This window comes from Petaurus breviceps, unplaced genomic scaffold (genome assembly GCF_028583685.1).
Source record: "Petaurus breviceps papuanus isolate PSGF00001 unplaced genomic scaffold, PetGlider_PUasm1.0 38, whole genome shotgun sequence".
NCBI lineage: Eukaryota > Metazoa > Chordata > Mammalia > Diprotodontia > Petauridae > Petaurus > Petaurus breviceps.
Window position 1 is genome coordinate 82,093,713 of NW_027186304.1, and position 18,743 is coordinate 82,112,455.

At 36.8% G+C, this 18,743-nt stretch overlaps 1 protein-coding gene across 1 annotated transcript in view; it reads right to left on the reverse strand.

The window, feature by feature from the left end:
* LACTB2 (lactamase beta 2) overlaps positions 1-18,743 on the reverse strand; it is a 38,799-nt gene that overhangs the window by 2,992 nt on the left and 17,064 nt on the right. Inside the window, exons 4-5 of the mRNA XM_069100109.1 lie at positions 14,295-14,473; positions 5,978-6,126 (exon numbers count right to left, since the gene is read on the reverse strand). Coding sequence (XP_068956210.1) covers positions 5,978-6,126; positions 14,295-14,473 — 328 coding nt within the window. The remainder of the gene's footprint in view (positions 1-5,977; positions 6,127-14,294; positions 14,474-18,743) is intronic.

An 18,743-nucleotide genomic window follows, 5' to 3' on the forward strand; every position in this document is an offset into this window, starting at 1 on the left:
TTTATGTTCAGTTGTCTCTCCATTGCCTTTTAGGTGACCTGCAATCTAGATTTTTCAGAGATGATTCACATAGACATATAGTATCCCTGGAAGAATATTATTTAAAAAATAAACTTTTGTTCCATGTAGAAATTTGGGGTCATTCAAAGTTATGCACAGTTTTATCAGTGCAATTTAGCTTGTTTATAGAATTCTTGGCCCAGGTCATTGTCCATATGCAATATCTGTCCAAGATATATGTACTGAAGGATCACCTCCATGGTCCACCCAAATATACAGTATAGTCTGCACAAAAGGCATTCTTCCTCTACTTGGTTTTTCATGTATGTATTATTAGGATGCCCCCTTGAATGTGTATGTAGCTTATGACTCTGCAGTGTTCTAGATCTGGATTTAATCACTATGATGGCATCAGTAAAATAAAATCTGGAGATACTCATTTATAAGGAAATGCTACTTCCTTTGGACTCTTCAGCACATCCTCTAATTACAGTGGCATACATCTATGACCAGTATACTTCTCCTTGTTTTGTGGTTTACTTGATATTACTAATAAAAAGATTGAACAAAGTTATCTTTGTTGTTGCATCTATCAGATAAACTTCTATGAACTTACATAAATGACTGCAGCAACCTAGACTCGTACTGTTGTATAAACACTATGTGTACGACTGTCATTGTTCATTCAAGAGGACCAACAACATCACAAAGATGGTGCCTTGACTTGCCTGAGAATTAGATCTAAGTGAGGTTGAGCTACACAAAGTTGTCAGCTTTGCTCTCCTCCACAGTCCCTGGAGATCAGTGGCAGGACAAAAAGTCAAGCCTGGCAATGGCCCAGGATTCGGTGGGTGATCCTGGCCTTTCTAAATTAAAGTCTTTCCCAGGTCCTGGTTTGTCTGAGACAATGCCCATTCAATGACTGAGGGCTAGGTAAGAATTGAGACAATTTACTGTCATAAAACTATCAATCTGGGAGAAAGACTCAGGAGTTTCTGGTCAGAAAACAAATGCTATTTACACTCAGTCTAAGCCATCAGAACCTAAATAACGAACCACAAGTACTAGGGTTGGGGGTGATTAATGGCTGTTCAATGTATACCAAAAATGCCTTTTGGATGACCTGAATGGAGAAAGTGGCCATGACTGTCATGATATTAAAGTATGTTGCATATTATAAATTGACCGTTTTTCTCCTAAAGAAATTAGGAGAAAAATTAGATGGGAAATTCCTCCTGTGAAAGTCTGTGTGCCCTGGGCTAAATCACTTAACTTCCTGGGTTCTCAGTTTCTTTTATCTCTAAGATGAATGAGGGTATGTTTGGCAGTGGTGGGCACACTTACTTCTTGACTGAAAATCTACATTTTAAACATCAAGTTTTACAGGCAGTCAACCAACATTTATTAGGCAATTACTATATGCCAGGTTCTATGCTAAGGGGATAACAAGAAAGGAAAAAAAAAACCAAAACAACACAACACAACAAAATAAACAAGCAAAAAAATTCTATGCTCTAAAGGAATTCACAGTTATTAGGGAAGACAGTATGGAAATAGAAGTGGTCAAACAGGTCAAAAGAGAGGAAAAAGCAGTGCCATGAAAATAAAAATGTGCAATAATTTCATTTTAAAATTTCTCTCTCATTTCATTAAGTATTCTGATACATAAAATGCCTTTTGTATAAATATTTTTCAACTTCATTATTCTAAAATGTGTGTTATTTTGGTGGTTGTCACAAAGGAGGTTTCATTTGAATAACAGAAAAAGAAAGATTTCTAAAAGTAATTATTTTTAAATGTACAATCCATGCAAATGAAAATACACTGCCCAACAAACATGCATTACATTTTCCCAGTTTTTTTCAATGCTTAGAATGTTTTTAATTCATCTGCTGAATTCCTTCCCCTTCATTTTAAGTCCAACTCAAATGCCCATCACATGTTGTTGGTAATGATTTTCTCACTCAAATCTCAAATAGAATTTTGCTTTGTAACTCTGTAATGCATTTAATGCAAAATTATTGATGATAGCTCTCGGTGTTGATGGGTATCTTATCCCCGTGCTGTATTATAAGCTACTTGTGGGCAGGGTTCTAGCTCTTAGCACAGTGCTCGGTACACAGTAGAGGGAAATGTTTCTCGTTATAGTTTGTAAATTTCTTTTCAAATCAACTATTCTAAAATTTAGTCTACATTTTAAATGAATTTAATGGGAAAAATGATTTTCCCATCAAACAGAGGAGCTTATAGTAAAGATAAGTATTCAAATTTTGATGTGTGGAAGTTATTATTAGCAAAATTTATTGAGTTAAATACATGTCTCCTTATAATAAATACTGTTATAATAAAAACTCCACTCTTTACAATAAGAATATATGTTCAATAGTAGTTAATATGATACAATTTCAGTATGCTGAAAAACTGATTTCTCCTTTGATTTTTACTGTAATGAAATTATTGTGTTGTAAAAATTTTTAATGGTTATGAAAAACCATGAAAGTATAATTCATAGGAAGAATTTGTATTTGTTAGTCTGGGGTCAAGCTATTTATATCCATTAAATAATAAATGTATATTACTTTTTATTATATTTATTTATAATTATTACTATATTACTTTTCTTAGCCAAATCAACAAATGGCAGTAGACACATTAAATGTTAAGACACAAAAATGTTGAATTTTTCAGATTTACATTTTATGCATGTGCTCAAGCTTCCAAATATATGTACATATTGAAAACTGAATATTAAGATTAATTTCTTCAGTGTCCCTCTTTATTAACTTAGAATATGTCTCATTATTTCTTTGTTACCAGTATACCACTTGGGCAATATATTACTATTTATGATCAAATGACAGTCCTTTCCCATAATTATTTCCTAAAGCATTCCCAAATATATCAATAAGATCTATGTTAAATGGTTTAAGAGGCTGCTTTTAGTGAGTTGCAATGTATGAAGCAGACTAAATGATAGTATACTGCTGCCTAGCATTTGAAGCACCTTAGAAAAACTTGTGAATTATACTGAAAGTGGTATTGGTTTAAGAGCTAACAATCTTCCTAAACATTTCATTTAGTACCAATGACTAAATTAAGCACTTGAGAGAACAGACCATCCAAAAACCAGCATGGCTTCATCAAGAACAGGTCATGCCAGAATGATTCATTTCCTTTTTTTAATGAGGTTACCAAGATGGTAGACCAGTCAACCAATAAGCAATTATTAAGTGCCTACCAGATGCCAGGCTCTGTAATAATAGATCAAGAGAATGCTGCAGATACAGTTTATCTAGATTTCAGCCAAGTATTGGCAGTCTCATGCTATGGTGAGAAAAAAGGAAAAAAGCTATGTTCAATGATAGTACAGTTAGGAAGATGGTTTAATGATTGGACTCAAAGAGAAGTCAGTGGATAAACTGTTAATTTGGTGGGAGGTCTCTTCTGTAGTTCCCCAAGGATCTGAGCTTTCCCAAGATTTTTTGTCAATGCCTTGGATGAACGTATAGATGGTATATTTGCCTAATTTATAGTTGATGAGAGTCTGGGCTCCCAGCTGAGTCAAGATCCAGATAAAGATCTTGACAGGCAACAATGAGCTGATTCTCATAAGAAACAGGGATACATCTGAAATATTACAAATTAATTTTTTAAAGCTCAAACATAAGATTGGGGATATATATGACTAGGCAATATTTCTTGTGAAAAAAGTCTGAGGTTTTTCCTTTTTTTGTTGTACTACCAAGTGAATCTATGAGGTCTCGCTGTGACATTGCTGCTCCCAAATTAACCCTTGAGAGGCAAAGTTTCCCTGAATAAAGTGATAGTCTTATCCTACTCTGCCCTGGTGAGACTACTGTATTCATTTCTAGTCTCCACATTTTAGGAATGACATTGACAAGTCAGAGCATAGCTAGAGGAAGGTGGACAAGGTGCTGAGGGAACTAGAGATCAAGCTATGTGGAGGATGCTAATTGAGGGATCTAAGGTTATTTAGTTTGGAGAAGAAATAAAATGGTATGTCTTTAGCTATTTTATGTTGGAAGAAGCAATGGATTTCACAAGCCCAACGGACAGAATCAGGAAGTGATTGGTCTAAGTTGCAGTGGATAAAAAAAATGATTTGAGGAAAAACTTTAAAAAATTATAATAGGCTGCTCTGAGTAGTAATGGGTTTACTCTTGCTGAAGATTTTCAAGTAAAGATGACATCATAGAAGCAGTTGTTTTTCAGCCGTGGACTGCACTGGACTCACTAGATGGTACTGAAAAGCCTCATCCAACTTTTTGATTCTATAAATTTTTAATTATTGGTTTTTGTGAACAACCAAACCAAAATATTCCCATTTAAAAATAACCTCATTTTTGTAAATATATTCACACTCCCTTCCTCCTATATCTTTAGCCTAGTTTGAATGGATTATATTATTTTTTAAAATTTAATTGATAAATATTATTGGTGGTGGTGGGAGGGGTAAGCTCCCAATATTTCTCTTTTTGACTTAAGTTGGTCTTTAATACTTCTACCTCAATCCATTAAGTTAATTTCTTTGTGATAAGTTCTTTTCCTCCCCTTATATTACTTGCTAGTAGTGATATGCACATACATAAAAACAAAGGTCAGGAGTAGAATAGGTTTGGGAAAATATATATCTATATATGTGTATGTGTATGTGTATGTGTGTGTGTGTGTGTATATGTATAGATCTATAGCTATAGAGAAGCACATCTAAATTTTATTGTAGGCTTCTGGGGGGTGGTATATATATTTATAGTTACAGAGAAATATATCTACACTTTATTGTGGCCTTCTTGGGGGGGGGGTTGAGGGAGGGAAAAAAAGAACAAAGTAAAAAAGTGCACAGAAGAGAACAAAAGGAAACTCACATGGAAGCAAAGACAGACAATTCTCAATACAACAAGTATTATTTATCATACAGGCTTTCTTGAAATGAAAATTTGTTAAATATTCTGAATCCTTATAGTCTGCTATACATATGACATGCTTTTTTTTTCCTTTCCAACTTTTTATATAAGTTCCAATATTTAAGTTTATGATGTTTTTGTTTCTTTTCTCTATTCTGTATTTGTGTTCTGGCATTTGAGTCTTAAAAAAAAAGATTACTTGCTAATACCATTTTATTTAGGCTTGACAGATTGTCTAGCTATATTGTCTATCTTGACAAACTGTCTAGCTATTATATAGGAAGGAGTGACTGTGATGACATTTCCTCAAGAAAAACACTGTGAGATAACTACAATATCTTATTTGCCTGATATCATGGGGATAATGAGACATCCTATAGAAATAGATCTTTTAGGTGACTGAAGTTTACTTTGAAGTATCAAAATATTAACAATTAAAACTATTCTCCATGAAAATCTGTCTAAAATGCATTACCTATTCCCTTATCTCTCAGAATATAATGAACACAAGTCTCTTCTTGATCAACATTATAATATTTATCATGATCATCTTCAATCATTATTACAGTGCTACAATATAGTAATACACACATACGTATAGGATTCTGATCTTTTATACTATTCCTTTCACTAGCAAGTTGCCAATAGTCACTTTTGGATGCTGTTAGAGCCTTTGTTTTTATTAGATTCTTTTCTAATTTGCAGCCTCTAATCTGCTGTAGGTTGGCAAACTTGATGACTGTTAGAATTATATGTGATATCATTGACTTAAGCCAATCAGATTTTTTTCAGGAAGTAAACTATGTAGGCATTTATTGTTCCTGGCTTCATGACAGGTGTTTTTGTGTGCAGAGGCCTTTTTCCTCTTAATCACCAATTAAAGGCTGGATTCTGGATGGCTGAGGTTATTAAAAGTTGTGATTTCTAGTAAGAGAGGTGTGACTGTGTATGATTGACTTACTATCACTATATACTCTGCCAATGATATAACAGTAATGAAATTTTGGCTACAATTTTGGAGTTCTACAAACCATATAATAAACTTGAATTACCTTGTAAATAAACTTTAAAAGTTCCTTTTCAGTAAATGACTTTTCAATATTATCATGAAAAAAATTTAGGATTTGACGTTCCCGTGCTTTTCTGTGAGAAATGTATTCTTGAATTTTAGCTTCAACATCATTGATGACTGGGCCATGTCCTAAATGAAAATAAATTTATAAAACACAAAACATTTAGATAAAAAGAACTTAATGATTCAATCAATTTTAAAAGACTTTTAGATGTCCTGAAACAACCTATCATAGTTCTAAGAGATATGAATCTTTCTGACAGCTATAAAGTTATAATAAAATAAATTTTAATGAATAATCTAAAAGAAAAGAATTATGTTAAAGTAAAATGTGTGAAAATGTATTTGTGCATATTAAAGCAATAAATATAGAATGGAAGAATGAATAATGAGAATGTAAAATTATGTTTCCTTTTAGTGAGTAAGATTTGTTAAAATAACTCATAACGCAATACCTCATATTTGAACTTTACTAATTTGGAAGTCTGGATAGTTCTAAGCAGTTTGGTATTTGTTGTGTTTCATAGACCATTTCTAAATAAAGAAAACAAATTAATTGGTTACACAATAGACTGCAGGAAAGATGTTTAAATTATTTGAGAACAAAATATTTTCAAGCGTCCTAAATCACAGATGTACCATTTCTATATAAATAGAACAAACTGTTCAATTTATTAAAATAGGCAGTTTAAGCACCAACTCATTAGCCTAGTTTGAGTTCCTTGGAAGGCAATAAAGACATTTCTTCATAATATTCTGTAATTCACATTAGCCTTCCTTCCAATTTGTTTCAAAAGAGTGTGATTTTCCTATAGCATTAAGATGCAAAATAATACAGACAAGTGAGTATAAGGTAGTATGCAGGTTAAAATGCATGAATTGGTTTAAAAAAAGTAACATTTTAAGTGGTAATGAAAAACAACTTATTTTCAGAGAAAATATCTTCCCTCTATTCCAGAATAGCAAGAAATTGTCCCCCAAATAGGGAGGTAGGTAGTAAGAGAATAATTAATTGCTTTCAATAATTTTAAGTCTCTAGGGTCAGATGAATTACACTGCCAGGCACTCACTGACAGGTGTTATTGGCAAGTCACTACCAGGGACCTGTGAAGATGGTGGAGAACAGGACGAATGCCATAATTCTGAAGGTCCAATTTTGTACCAAATTTTAAAAAAAGAGAGGGACAACGAGAGAATGGAGTCTGCAAATGACAAACCAATCAGCCTGACTTCAATTCCTGGCAAAATTCTGTAATGTATTTGGATCGAAGTAATTCAGTATGACTTCATCAAGAATAGGTCATGTCAAATTAGAACCATTTACTCTTTTTTTTGTGAGGGTTAGAAGATACAGTTTATTTAGATTTTAGAGAAGTATTTAACAAAGTCTCATACTATTCCTGTGGCAAAGAGAGATGTGGGCCAGAAGTCATTACTGACTCAAAGTCAGCTTAGAAGGTCTCTAGTGAAGTGTCCTAGGGATCTGTAGGCAGTGTGGTGGCCTGGTGCAGGATTTGGAGTCAAGAAGGCCTAGCTTTGAATATTAGCTACGTGTGGGCAAAGTGCTTCAAGTCTGTCTGCCTCTGTTTCCTCATTGCTCCTAATTCCAAGTGTTGTTGTGAAGATGAAATGAAATCATATATGTCAAGTTCTCTGCAAACCTTAAAGCTTTATGTAAATGCTTACTCTTATTATTATAATCTTGGGCTTGTGATACATGTCCAAGACAAGTCATCTTTACCAATGACTTGAACAAAGGCTATGATGGCATGCTTATCAAACTGGCAGATGACACAAAGCTAGGAGAGACAGCTAACACATTGGATAAAAGAGTTAGGTCCCAAAAAGATCTTGAAAAGCTAAACAGGATGGAATGTAATAAGATCAAATTTAATAAAGATAAATATAAAATCTTAATTTTGGGTTCAAGAAATCAACTTTACAAGTACAATATGGAAGAAGGATAAATAGGCACTGGTTTATATGAGAAAAAGTTCAAAGTGAGCTGACATTATAATATGATAGCAATTTTAGGTTGTTTGAGAGAGGCATGATATTCATGATTAGGGTGGGTGAAAACAGTGCTACTGTCCACATTTAAAATACACAATGCATTTAAAATACTGTGTTCATTTTTTGGTGCCAAATCCTAGGAAAAATGTTAAAATGCAGAGTGTCCAGAGGAGGGTGACTTGAATAGTGAAGTCATTTAAGACATGAAGTTCAGATAAAGGAATTGTAGATTAATAGCCTAAAGAATAGAAATCTGAGGGAGCACAAGACAGCTATTTTCAAGTATTTGAAAGGCTTTCCTTTGAAAGAGGAAATACACTTTTCTGTTTGGCTCCACAGGACAGGAGGAAGTTGTAAACTGACCAGTTTTTGCTTGATAGAAAAATTTCAACAGTCAAGAGTTGTCAAAAACAGAATGACCACCTAGAGAGGTGATGTCACTGTCTCCCAGTAAAGGCTATAGGCCCAATTGTTGAGCAGGTAGAGGGAATTCTTGTTTAGATGTGAGCTACACTAGGTGGACTTCTGAGGTCCCTTCCAGCTTGAAGATTATTCTGTAAAAGGGACTTAGCAGGGTTCCACAGAAAAGCCTTTCATGGAAGTGAATGTTTGTGTAAGATACTTACTAGAAACAAGCAATGCAAAATTTAAAAAGCATAGTAGCTAAGATTCTGGTTTCTATTTCCCCCCCCCCCTCACAAAATGCAGATAAGTTAAGTCCTCTATACAGTTACTAAGTAACCATTAATTTACTTCATTGGATTGGTGGCTATTAGAACTTTTCAAAATCCTGCCTTCCCCAATTTGGGAATCCCTGCTTTGTTTTCCCTTCTCTCTCAGCTCACTTGTAGAAGCCTGAGATTTCTGTCCCAGTTTTATACAGATTTATGACAGGGTCTGAGGTGGCTGAATAAGCAGTAAGCACTGAATAGGTGAACAAGGAATGGAGTCCCCATTTCTTTCAACATCGCTGCTCTTTCTGCAGCCCCAGCACACATCATTACAGACTTAATGTCCTGCCCTATGCTTCCCCATTCCAACTCTATCACCTTCCTCCCATGCTTGGTCTCATCCTGCTATTCTGCCCAGAGCCTCAGGAGAGGTTGAGTCAGGTACATTTTTTAGAAGTGAAATACTGATGACTAATACTAAATACTTTTTTTGTATCCAAAGACCTCACTTTAGCATCTGTATACAGTGAGAGAGATTCCCTGTCCCCCATAAAAAGAGGAACCCTATTACAGATGTTTCCTTATAATTTCAATCAAAAACAAACAAAAAACCCCCCAAATACCTGTAGAAAGCCTCAAATTGACTATATGCTTCCTTCAGGATTGGGAAATTAGAGGAAAAGTTATAAGTTGCATTCTATTCTATAAAGGATTAGGGGGAAGAGAAATCCCATTTGGAAACAGGTGGTGACAGTAGAAAGAACAGCTGTTAGGATCTTTGAAAGAAAAGTAAGGAAGTGGCACAGTTCCAAATGACTATCCAGAATTGTTAAATAGTGCAGTGCATTATGAGCAGATTCCCTCACAACCCCTCCAACAATTACCATTTTCTTCTTTTGAACTCTTGACCTATATGTACAAGAACTATTGCAGCATTTTTTGTGGTAGTGAAGAACTGGAAACAAAATAGTACTTATGATTTGGGTGAAAAGGTAAACAAATTTTGACACGAATGTACCATTATTGTGCCATAAAAAGCGACAATGTACTGGCTCTGTGACCCCAGACAAGACATTTAGTCTATTAAGACTCTAAGTTGGAGCGGGTATCAATCTTTATCAGCAGGGGGAGTTTCTTGTTTAAGAGTTCCCAATGCAGATGAAATCTAGTCTTTGTAGTCTCATTCTCCTCTCTGTACTGTTGGACTCAGTAACACTGAATCAATAGTGACTTCCAAGAGATTCCTGGGGAAATCGACCTCCCCCCTTTGGGCAGAGAGTTAATGAACCAAGAATGCAGAATGAGATTCTCAGGCATGGTCAGTGTTTTTCTGGATGATACCTATTTGCTAAAGGTGGGTACAGGAGAGAGGCCTCACCTTGCTAAGAAGTAATGGGATAATAGATTAGTAAGAGAAGCATAGATGAAAACAAAAAGGAACAGAATGGGCTACAGAATGGCTCTGTATTACCTTATTAAATTTTACATATGTGTATACACATACTTTCTAAAAAACCAAACTGTACAAAACAGTTCAATTTCTCTTAACAATTTTTTCTTATATAAAGAACAATTATATGTTGAAATATGTATTTATTGGTAATTAAGTTAATGATAAATTAATAATTAGTTTGTTGATAAGTTCACATAAAATAGAAAATTTAAATAAATCAAATAAAAATGTTAAAAAGAGGAAAACTGGCTCAGGCACCAAAGCCTCTGTAGTGATTGTAGGAGGCTTCCCATAGATTTTTTATTTCTCTAAGTCCTAAAGCCCCTATTCTAGGTTTCCACCCCTGCATCCCTCCTTACCCCCAAACCTGGGCCAAGAGTGGAGCTTGGAGTTGAGGCTATAACTCAGACACATTGCATAAAATTAAATAGGCTACTGTGGTTAGTTTGGGGACCTAATTACCATTTATGATATTGTTTAAAAAGGAAAATAACATCTTTAATTTCCAAATAGTGAATTTGTGGAAAATAATTCTCACAGATCAGAAACTGCAGCTATCTCTTTTTATAGTTTCCTGATACCTATGTGAGCTTGAGCAAGTCAGGTAAGATTTCTGGGCTTCAGTTACTTCTTTACAAATAATTCATTACAAAGTATACATTAAGCACCAACTATTTTAACCAGGGAGTTTCTGACCAGTTTGAGGGTCTCTTCCCTCTTCCCTTCTTCCATCAACCTGAAAAAATTACATGGTGATGGGTCCCTTTAATGGAGGCAGAATAGCATACTGACACCTAATTGATTTAGCTTTGGAGACTAGGGTTTCTGATAACTGGTTAATGATTAAAGGTTCAGGAGGGTATAGTCTTGTCAGGGGAGGTGCTCTTCCCTTTGAGGTCTATGAGAATAAGAAAGCATCCATCCCCTTTTTTTTCCCTTTTCTTTACCTTAGCTTTCAGGTGATTAGACTTCTGGAATGTCTGGTACATGAAGTCTGGACTGTTAGATTGACAGTGACCAGTGAAGCTGGTGCTGTTGTCCAGGCAATCTTTATCTACTAGTGGGCTATATTCTGAGAGATCTGGGAAGATTTGTATGAAATGATACATAGTGAAGTGAATAGAACCAGGAGAATAATTTATATAATAACAACATTACTGTAAAGACAAAGAGCTTTCCAAGACTTAGGAAAACTAACACAATGATCAACCATAATTCCAAAGGATTCCCAATGAAATACATTACTCATGATTAATACTTCTCTTGGATATGATCAATGTGAGAACGTTTACCATATTTTGCTTGGCCATACGTATTTTTTTTTTTGTCTTTTGGAGGGCAATTGGGGTTAAGTAACTTGCCCAAGGTTACACGGCTAGTTTTTTTGTGTGTGGGTGTTAAGTGTCTGAGGCTGGAACCGAACTCGGGTCCTCCTGACTCAGGGCCAGTGCTTTACTCACTGCGCCACCTAGCCGCCCTATACATATTTCTAACAGGTGTTTAGTTTTTCTTTTTCAATTAGACAAAGGGGGAAGGTGAGATGGGAGGTAGATAAATTGGATTTTCTTAAAAAGAGAAAAAAAGCCTGCATTTTGAAATTGTACAAAGTGTCTTTCCCTTCTGGAGAATGGGTGGGGTTGGATGGGGTAGAGGCTCATGTGATATTTGACTGTCTAATGTTTCCATATTTGTTCCTGAGTTTATGTCTTAGGCATTTTCTGTGCTGCATGACATACTGGATACCCATACACTATGTGATAATGTGAGAGAGGACCACTACCCACATTTGGGAAAACCTAGACTTGAATTATATCTAAGCTTTACTCATTTTCTTAGATTTTTATTTCAGGAAAGAATCAATAGACCAGAGAGAGAAGCTGAGCCCTTAGGAGCCCTCAGGACTAGACCTAGGCCTGTCAGCAGGAGGAATGACCTCCAGAGCTTTGAGTTATATGTATGAGAGGGGTGGCCTTGATGACCTTTAAGATATTTTCTAACTCTAAATTTTATGAATTTCCTAAGAGTATTTGCCTAAGAGTCTTTTATCTTAACACTATTTGCGGATTTTTACTAAGAGCAAGGGATTGTCTTTTGCCTCTTTTTGCATCCCCAGGATTAGTATGATGCCTGGCACACAGAACAGCCTTACTATATATTGACAGATTATAAAAATACTTGGTAAATCTTATCTTCTCCCACCTAAGTATTTTTAATTGACTTATTTCTCCTACAACTACAGTTATCCTTTCCACATTGAAGAGGTTAGGGGTTGTGGTGCCCCATGATCTGGAAAATTCATGTAAAATTTTTTTGGCCCTCCCTTTGTACCAGAGAAGTCTGCATTAGTATGGTATTAAAAGATAAAATGTGTTGATATTGCACAATATCATACAAATATTTTATGCATTTCTGAATTTCTAAACTTTTTCTGTGCTGTCTGCTGGCCTTTACCTATCATCTGTGGCTTCTGCAAAACTCCTCCAAAATGCCTATTTAATTTCCTATGCCTACCTGGGATATAGTAAAACTGGGATAGGGAAAGTCACGATGTGGACAGCATAACTAGACTTCACACATGGAACTTAACTCTTCCCTCCTAGGGCCCCTGCATCTGATTGGCTGGTTGTTCAAGGAGTTGGTCCAGGCCAGCCATGTCTGCATTCCTCTCCAGCCTGCATTCTCAACCCTCCGGGATTTTTCTCTATAATGCTGCTGTATCATGTCTTCATAACCTTTCCCCCTCTTCAGTTCCCTTTTATGTGTTATCTTCCTCCATCAGAAATTAAGTTTGAGAACAGGGACTCTCAGCTTTTATTTGTATCACTAGCATTTGGCGCAGTGCCTGCTCTAGAGAGCAAGCACCTGCTAATTAACTTGCTAATTCAAAAACAAAAACCCTGTAAAACAAATATCTTAATATATACCTACGTGGTATGGCAAAACAATTCCTACACGTGTCTCCTTTGACATCTAAGTTCATCACTGCTCTGTGAGACATTAGATCTTCATTCTTTTGGATCACTGCACTGATGAGTATCCTAAAGGTTTTGAAGTTTTCCTCTACAATGTTGTCAGTGTATACATTATTCCTAGTTCTGCTCCCTGGGAAGATGCTAGTTGGTAGTCTGACACTTTGGTAATCTGCAACAAGCTGCTCTTTCACTTTCACCTTTTCCTTTTCACTGCCCCACCTTGTTTCTTCTCCACGGTCACTAGCAGGAGAATCATGAGAACATTTCAGGGGGTGGCAGAAACTATGCTTCTCAGTAGCCATCTGATGAAAGTCCTGTTTAAGAATAAGATTCTGTCTTCTTTATCTTCTAGACCATTTTGTTAGAATTCCCCTTTCTCCCAGTCTTTAAGATAAAGGGAAATAGAGTTATAGACTCTGTTTAATGGTTGTCATACCTGTGAGATGAACAATGGGCTTTTTTTTGGTAGGGGTTGAGAGTAATTTCTAGATTTTTCTTCAACAAGCCATGGGATTCACAGTCACTTTGTGTAGTGGCAAGACAGATATCATTACTTCATATTACAGATGAGAAAACAGAGGCTCAGAGAAAATAAGTAACTTGCTCAAAGTGGTAGAGCTGAATAAGCCTCCTGACTCCTGATCTGGTTCTCTTTCTGCTTCATTTTATACAGCCCTGGAGGATTTGTAGAATCAAAATACCTGAGAAGTACTGACTTAAGTCAGACTTCTTAGCAATGTTAGACTTTTCCCTTGCACTTTTTGGAAACTGAGAAGAGCTGCTCAGTATTTTTACTGATATATTATAACCCTCTTATGCTTGTAGAAAGGTATTTACTTACCCCTCAAACTTCTTTTAAGATAATTTTGTTTACTTTTTTTTGGAGGACGATTGGGGTTAAGTGACTTGCCCAAGTTCACACAGCTATTGTGTGTGTGTGTGTGTGTGTGTGTGTGTGTGTGTGTGTGTGTTAAATGTCTGAGGCCGGATTTGAACTCAGGTCCTCCTGACTCCAGGGCCGGTGCTCTATTCACTGCGCCACCTAGCTGCCCCTCTTTGAAGATATTTTTAACAAAATGGGGCATTCTTAGGGATGGAGTTGAAGGAAATACGTATTACTGTGTATCTTTAAAAAACTTCACCTCATTACCTGACAAATGAGTACATAAGTTGAAACCAGTTGCCTACCTGGGTATATCAAATCAGCTTTAATTTTTAATAGTTTTTCTAAAGAATTCATGTAATCATAAAGATTTTCAAATATTGTTGTTCCTTCTCCTAGAATGCAGTCTCCAGAAAAGATAGCATTTTCCTCTTCTAAAAGTAGAGCCATATGATCATCAGTGTGTCCAGGGGTGTGTAGAATTCTGGTTAAGAGAAGAAACAAAAAGTCATAAGCAATCATGTTACCTTAGAGTTAACGACAATAAAGAGAAATCAACTAATACACACCCTTGTCTTCCGGTAAGGCCAAAGAAACTACCTTCTTCTAAAGGTGGCAGTTACACCAGTATTTACCTGGCAAACCCTTTTGGGGATTAGCAACTGTCAGTATCCAAAAGAATCAATTACTTGTGGTGTGGGGAGTGTGCTATAGTAAACGGGGCACTGGACTTTCCCTTTCCTCTTAGACACTCAGCAGCCTTGTGACGTGGATATGCCACTTAACCTCTCTGAGCCTCAGTTTCCTCATCTATAAAATGAGCAGGTTGGACATCTATGATCCTAAGATCCCTCCCTTATGTATAAGTGCATACTCAATGGTTAGTACTAAGGGTAAAACATGCTATCTTTGCCCCCAAAAGGTTTAAAATGATAATAGCATTTTAAAGTTTGTAAATTACTTTATATGTTATCTCATTTTGATCTTCACAACCCTGTGAGGTGGGGGCTATTATGTCCACTTCACAGATAAGGAAACAGGCTGAGATCTAAGTGACTTGACCAGGATTACACAGATAGTAAGTGTCTAAGACAGCATTCTAACTTTCCCCTTCTGGCTGTGCTCACTCTCAGGACTTTGACATCTTCTCACTGCAGTACTGTACTGTCACGCCAGTTCCCTTCTATGCTGGCAAGTTCTTTTGAGGAGCCTCCATTGTGGGAAGGTTCTGCTCTGCTCCCTTCCTGACTGTGTGGGCCTTCTGACTCTTAGGACTTTTGATACCAGGCCCATGCCTACTTTCTTTCCCTTTTTTTTATGTGTATCCTCCCCATTAGAATGTGAGCTCTTTGGGAATGGAGACTTCCCAGTGCCTGGCACACAGAGGCATTAGATAAATGTTTGCTATCTTTCTGGACTGCCTCAGGTCTTCCTGACTTCACATCCAGGACTCTATCCACTGCCAAATCTCACTAAGGTAAGACTGTACCTAACATGATCTGTATCTTATTGCTGTACTGTCTTAATTTCATTTCGACTAATCTTCAGTATAAATTTAGGCTATCTAGTCCTTATATTCTATGTAAGAGCCATATACACATCTGTTTATAAGCCTTACTACACATCTATTCACAACTTTCTTGGACCTCATCCAAAGTAGCAAAGTACGTAAAATACCACTATGTTATATGGCAGTCCCACACTTAGAACAGCATTAGAAGGCTCTTGTGTGCCTTGAGCAAGCTAAAATGTGGCAAAAAATCAGATTGTCCTTTGGTCTTTCTGCTTGGCTAAACTGGTAAGTAAGTTTAGTTAAGACATTTTCTTCACCTTGGTGCTACACATATATACATTTATATATGATTTATGAAAATATTAAAGTATATTTTATTTAACTAAGTTACTTAGTTTAAAAGTAAAACACTTTGCTCATCTTTGAAAAGACATAACTTTACTATAACTATAGGTACTATAACTAGACAGGTATATATGTATATATGTGTATATACATACATACATATCTACACATATCTACCGTGTTTCCCCGATAAAAAGACCTATCCCGAAAATAAGCCCTCCCCTTACTGTGTAAGATTCCTCTAAAATAAGCCCTCTCCCGAAAATAAGCCCTATTGAGATTGCTACTGTAGTGAAGGTGATCCCCTGCGCTACACGCTACATTACGGTACCCTCTGTATGCACCGTCCCTCCCCCCCGCCGGTGAAACGCACACCGCGCTCCGAGCTGCATCCAATCAGAGCTGCAGCAGTGAGCGCATCATCCTGTTCTTCCCCAATGATTTGCTTGCTGGCGCCATTGAGAGCAGTGCCACGGAGGAGAGCTGAGGCAGGACAACATAAGCCCTCCCCTGAAAATAAGCCCTCTGGTGTTTTTCTTTCCAAAAAAAAAATAATAAGACAGTGTCTTATTATCAGGGAAACACGGTACATATACATACACATCTACTTCTATTTTTATCTCTCTCCATTTAATACCCCTTCCAGGGCCTCATCTTATTGCAGAATTGTTCTTGATTTGTTGAAGGTATGGTAGTAGAGTCTGAGATCTAGTAGGTTCTGCCAAACTGAAAAGGTTTTAAATGTAAGCCAGGTGAAAACACTGTTGCTCTCTCAAAACCCAGCCTGGGTTGGAGAGGCTCATTACCAGAAGGCTGGCCACCAAGTGAATTTTCTTTGGTCACAACAACTCAGAGACCATTTTCCAAGATTTTATAGGCACCTTAATAGATAAAATAAACATCTTTTAAGTGCTGAAGTTAGTTTCTCAATGACTGAATTTTTTGAGCATATAAGTTGTTAGGATTCCCATGCCAAGGCCATCCCTTTCTTTTGACTCTGCTTTATTTTTTTTTACTATTAGGAGACACCCTGTTTTCCATAGCTAAGGTCCCACAAGCAAGCTATGCCCTGAGTTTGACGTAACAACAATCCTTTGTGCTCACCCTCTGGATGAATGCTGCTGCAGCAAAATCCCAGAAGTGTTTCCACACCAGCCCTAGGTGGTCCCTGAGTTTGGACAAGCACCTGTAGGAACCACGTTCTGGTCATGAAACCCTGCTATGAAACAAGCTTTTTGCTCCTTGTTGCTGTTACACCCTCACTGCCATCTCTACAGCTCATTGCATAGCTACTGTTGTATGTATCAAGGCCTGGCCTCACTGTGGGGGGATCTCCTCGGTATCAGAGCAGACCCTAGCACATGTGTCTAGTTTCTCTCCACCAACAGAATCAAGAAAGTTTTTGCTTATAACCACTGTGAGCTCTTTGTTTTGTTTTGTTTTTCTTTTCCTAGAGTCAGCAGAGGCTGTATAACCTCTGTGGTTCTTTGGTCACTTAATTATTTCCTGGGTTTGACAATGTTCATATAAAAAAAGTTCAACATTTTAGCTTGCTCAATTAAAAAAAAATTAAGGTCGAGACGAAAAAAATTTCTACCATTTGTCTACAATTCTCTTATCCTGTCCACCTGAAGTATGAACAAAAACATTTTTATTCTTGGCTTTTTAATACAGCCCTAACATCCTGTCTGTTAGACCCTCATTTCCAACTGTCTACACAGGTATTTTCTTTTCTTTTGCCTTTTGGAGAGCAATTGGGGTTAAGTAACTTGCCCAAGGTTGCACGGCTAGTTTTTTGTGTGTGTGTGTTAAGTGTCTGAGGCTGGAATCGAACTCAGGTGCTCCTGACTCCGGGGCCGGCACTTTACTAGCCACCTAGCTGCCCCTCTACACAGGTATTTTAATCTCACACCCCAAATGTTCAAAACCAAATTCAACATATTTCCCCCTCTAAACCTCTCCCTATTTCTGACTTTCGATATCATCTATTTCTGTTAATAGCATTATTACTGTCCCAATCATTAAGGCTCAACAATCTGAAGATGCCTGTGACTTATTCCTTTCCCTCTGTTATTGAATTAGTTTTCAAGTCCTCTTAAGTCTACTTCTATACAACTCTGTGCATTGTCCTTCCTCTTTTAAGGTGATTAATGGGTTCTTATTTGTCTTCACCATTTGTTTACCTTTCTTCAGCTTCTGATCATCACCGTTTCTTACAATCACCCCGACCTTGTGTGACATTGCTTTCTTTTGTTGGCATTTCTGGCTTATTCACCTCCTGCTCCCTAAGTGTGAATGCTCTCCCCCTTTCTCCCCCCAGCTCTAAGCCCTCTTCTCTTTCTATACTCTCCTGGCAATCTTACTCATTCCACTGGCATCAATGATCACACCTGCGCAGATGAACTCTAAATTCACCTAAGTTAAACGTCTTACTTGATCTCTAGTATGTTATCTCCAAATGTCAGATGGACATCCTTACCTGAATTTCTGTCCAGCTTCTCAAATTCACATGTCTAAAACCAACTAATTACCCTCAACCCTAAATTATTAACTCCTCTACACTTCCCTATTTCTGGTGATCATCCTCTTAGTCACCCCAGATGAATTTTACTCCTATTTTCATCACCCCCTATCCAATCAGTTGCCATGGCCTGTTGTTTCTACCTTTACTATATCTTTTGAATCTCCTCTACTCACATTGCTGCCATGCTATTTCAGGTCCTCACTGACACTCCTCTGGTCTAATATTAAGAGCTTTATAATCTTCCTGGTTCTAATCTCTCTTCTTTCTGTCATTCAAACAGTTGCCAAAATAAGCTTCCTAGGGCATAGCTCTGATCTGATCTCTGTTCTGCTCAGAATCTTCTGTGACTTCCAGGATAAAACAGAAGGTTTT